The 2,787-nt window shown below is 29.9% G+C and overlaps 1 protein-coding gene across 2 annotated transcripts; it reads left to right on the top strand.

Moving 5' to 3' along the window:
- Nucleotides 1-421: 421 nt before the first annotated feature.
- LOC110672207 (extensin) lies at nt 422-2,303 on the top strand. Of its 2 annotated transcripts, none has more exons than XM_058144036.1 (3): nt 422-694; nt 962-1,482; nt 2,062-2,303. In XM_058144036.1, the coding sequence occupies exons 1-3, from the start codon at nt 613-615 to the stop codon at nt 2,098-2,100; spliced, it is 642 nt and encodes a 213-aa protein (XP_058000019.1). In that variant the 5' UTR covers nt 422-612; the 3' UTR covers nt 2,101-2,303. The 2 variants fall into 2 exon arrangements, with proteins under 2 accessions (XP_058000019.1, XP_021690614.1); XM_021834922.2 differs by having other exon boundaries at nt 423-694; nt 962-1,588.
- The last annotated feature ends 484 nt before the right edge of the window (nt 2,304-2,787 follow it).

The following is a 2,787-nucleotide window of genomic DNA, read 5'->3' as shown; positions in this document are numbered from 1 at the left end:
AAAATGAAAAGAAAAGGTAAGGGAAATAACAAGGAGAGAGAGATCCTTGAGTGGGAATTAAGCAAGCAAAATAAAAGTCCATTTAACTTCTTTTCTTTATTATAACTCTCCCACGAAGCAAGCATATATTCGTGGCAATGAAATGCCCTTCAAGAAACTTATGCTAAGTGTTTTGAAAAGGGGATTGAAAATTATTAATTAAATTAATCATCAGTTCAATTCAGTCTAGTTTAATTTTATTTTAAAAAATATTTTATTCAAAAAATTTTATAATATTTAAAATTTTAAAATATTGTTTGACAATTTAAAATTGATTTAATGAATGAAATCAATTTTAAATTAATGAACAGAGGGATTCACTAAACTATTTAATTTTAAAGCACTGCTAGAAATTAATATCTCCTGCAAAGCTTTACGCTTTGTGAATTGTGGCTTAGAGATCTGTCGGTTGTTCACCACATAAAGTGGGCCAGTGTTGCCTCATTGTATCTTCTCCACGATGAATGGATTCTTCATCGGAGCTTATATATCAATATATCTGCATGTGTTTGCTTGTGTAGCAGAAAATCCACAGCTACTGGTAATTGAAAGAGTTCTTGAGCATTTCTTCAAATGAAGCCAAGATTTGAGCACTTCAAATTCAGCATTTCAAGTGTATACATAACCTTTATAGCCAGCATCTTCCTTCTCGGTGGTAAGAATTAAAAGTTCTATTTTTTTTTTTTTATAACTTATTCAATTAGAATTTGAATTCAAGACTTTACAGCTTTGAAGATGGTTCTGATATCATTGAATTAAAATTTATTAATTAAAAGTTTTAATTTATCTACCAATCAGATTTAACTCATTGATATTAGAATCTCTTCAAACTTATAAGATCTCACTCTTTCATCCTAATATAAGTTTTTTAATTTTTTTTATTAAAATAACATTTTTTTCATTTAATTTTTTTTTATTGCAGATGCAAGATTGTTTGTTGAACAAAGAACGAACAAACCAATAGAACCAACAAATGTTGAGTCATATAGCTTGGGTTCTTCATATGCTCTGCCGCCTTTAGAATCACTACCACCGCTTGCAGAAACTCCTCCCTCTGGTTTAAGCTCACCCTTTACGCCACCGCCACCTTCTATGCAACCTTCTCCTTCATCCTCTAATTTTCCGAGCAAAACCCCACCCACGTACACACCAATACCAAGACCACCACAATATGGCCTTGGCCCACCAAGTATCCCTCCTAGCCCACATTACCATGGGCCTAGCCCACCAATCTATCAACCACCATTGGTTCACCAAGCACCCCCCATTATGCCGCCGCCTCCTCCTCCACCTCATAAAAAGCCACGATTTGCCGTATGGTGTGTTGCAAAGCCTACAGTGCCAGATCCAATAATTCAAGAAGCATTGGACTATGCGTGTGGATCAGGAGCAGATTGCAAGTCAATTCAGCAAAACGGGCCATGCTTCCAGCCCAATAATTTGGTAGCACATGCTTCTTTCGCTTTTAATAGTTACTGGCAGAAGACTAAGGTCGCTGGTGGGACTTGCGATTTTGGTGGGACTGCCATGCTTGTCACAGTTGATCCAAGTAACCACAGTCACTCGATCTGATAAACTAAGCATTATTTTTATATTAATTTTTAATAGGTTGATCTCAACTATTTTAAAATTAATACTTAATTATTTTTATTAATTTTAATATTTATTTTCTTTGAGATTGCACCATTTTCTTAAGGCACTACTTATTCAATTTATTTTTTTTACTTTTCTAATATAAACTCAATTTAATATGATAACAAGTTGAATAATCATTTAATTAAATATTTATATTAAAATTTATATAATAAATATATGAATTTAATTTTAAATTTTAATTTAATAACAATTTTTCTTAAAATCTTATAGTTTTCATTAATATTATAATGACCAATATTATTGCTTCTATTTTCAATTTCTGTTATCCAATATTGAAATTCTATTTTTCATTTTTTTTTAACATTATAATAAATGATCAAATGTTTAATATTATGAAATTTAATGTATTTTATGTAATTGTTACAGGTTTCAACAACTGCCATTTCATCTCCAATTGATGATTGAAGGCGCTTTGACAAGATGGCATCACTTTTTTGAGATTTAGATTAGTGTATTTGGAGAGTATGATAAAATCTTTTCTTTTCGAATCTCCATATTATATATAAAAGAAAAAAAAATTGTAATAATAGCCTTTGAAGGCTTCTATACACCTTTGGCTTTTGTGAATTATTAACTCAATTATTATTATTTATAATCCCTTTATTCAAGCATATGAGCGGTAATATATTTCCATTGATATTCATTATCCATTGTAATTTACCCATTATATATAAGTATGATCATAAATGGTGATATACAAAATTTTTTAGTGAATTTTAGAAGCTTATATTGCGGATGGATTGGTTTGGATATAAATACCCATAAAAAAAAAATTCAAAAACCGTTTTATTTATTAAAATTAATTGGATAAACCATTTTTGAATATTTTCTACTAATCTTGTGGCTTATACTTCTCCACTTATCCATTCACATTTTTTTTCCTTTGGAATATGTGGAATCTACTTCAAATTTCATTAATTACTTCTAGCCATTTCCTGAATCGACGTCTAACATTGCCTCTCGACAGTTGCAATGATCGTTTTTGTGTTATTTCCCACCGTCTTAGATATTGAAATAGCCTAATCTTGTCTTTCATTTTTAAATTAATTATAATTATATTTTTATTATTTAAATTAATTTTAAAATTTATAT

This window comes from Hevea brasiliensis, chromosome 3 (assembly GCF_030052815.1).
Source record: "Hevea brasiliensis isolate MT/VB/25A 57/8 chromosome 3, ASM3005281v1, whole genome shotgun sequence".
Taxonomy (NCBI): Eukaryota; Viridiplantae; Streptophyta; class Magnoliopsida; order Malpighiales; family Euphorbiaceae; genus Hevea; species Hevea brasiliensis.
The sequence above is the reverse complement of the archived record's forward strand: the minus strand, read 5'-3'. Positions and strand labels throughout refer to the sequence as shown.

What these genes read in the sequence shown, in the direction of transcription:
- LOC110672207 (XM_021834922.2), top strand. Translation starts at nt 613, where the DNA reads ATGAAGCCAAGATTTGAGCACTTCAAATTCAGCATTTCAAGTGTATAC. An exon ending in CAGCATCTTCCTTCTCGGTG is followed by an intron (nt 695 to 961) that starts GTAAGAATTAAA and finishes TTTTTATTGCAG; the next exon opens with ATGCAAGATTGTTTGTTGAA. An exon ending in GCTTGTCACAGTTGATCCAA is followed by an intron (nt 1,589 to 2,061) that starts GTAACCACAGTC and finishes TAATTGTTACAG; the next exon opens with GTTTCAACAACTGCCATTTC.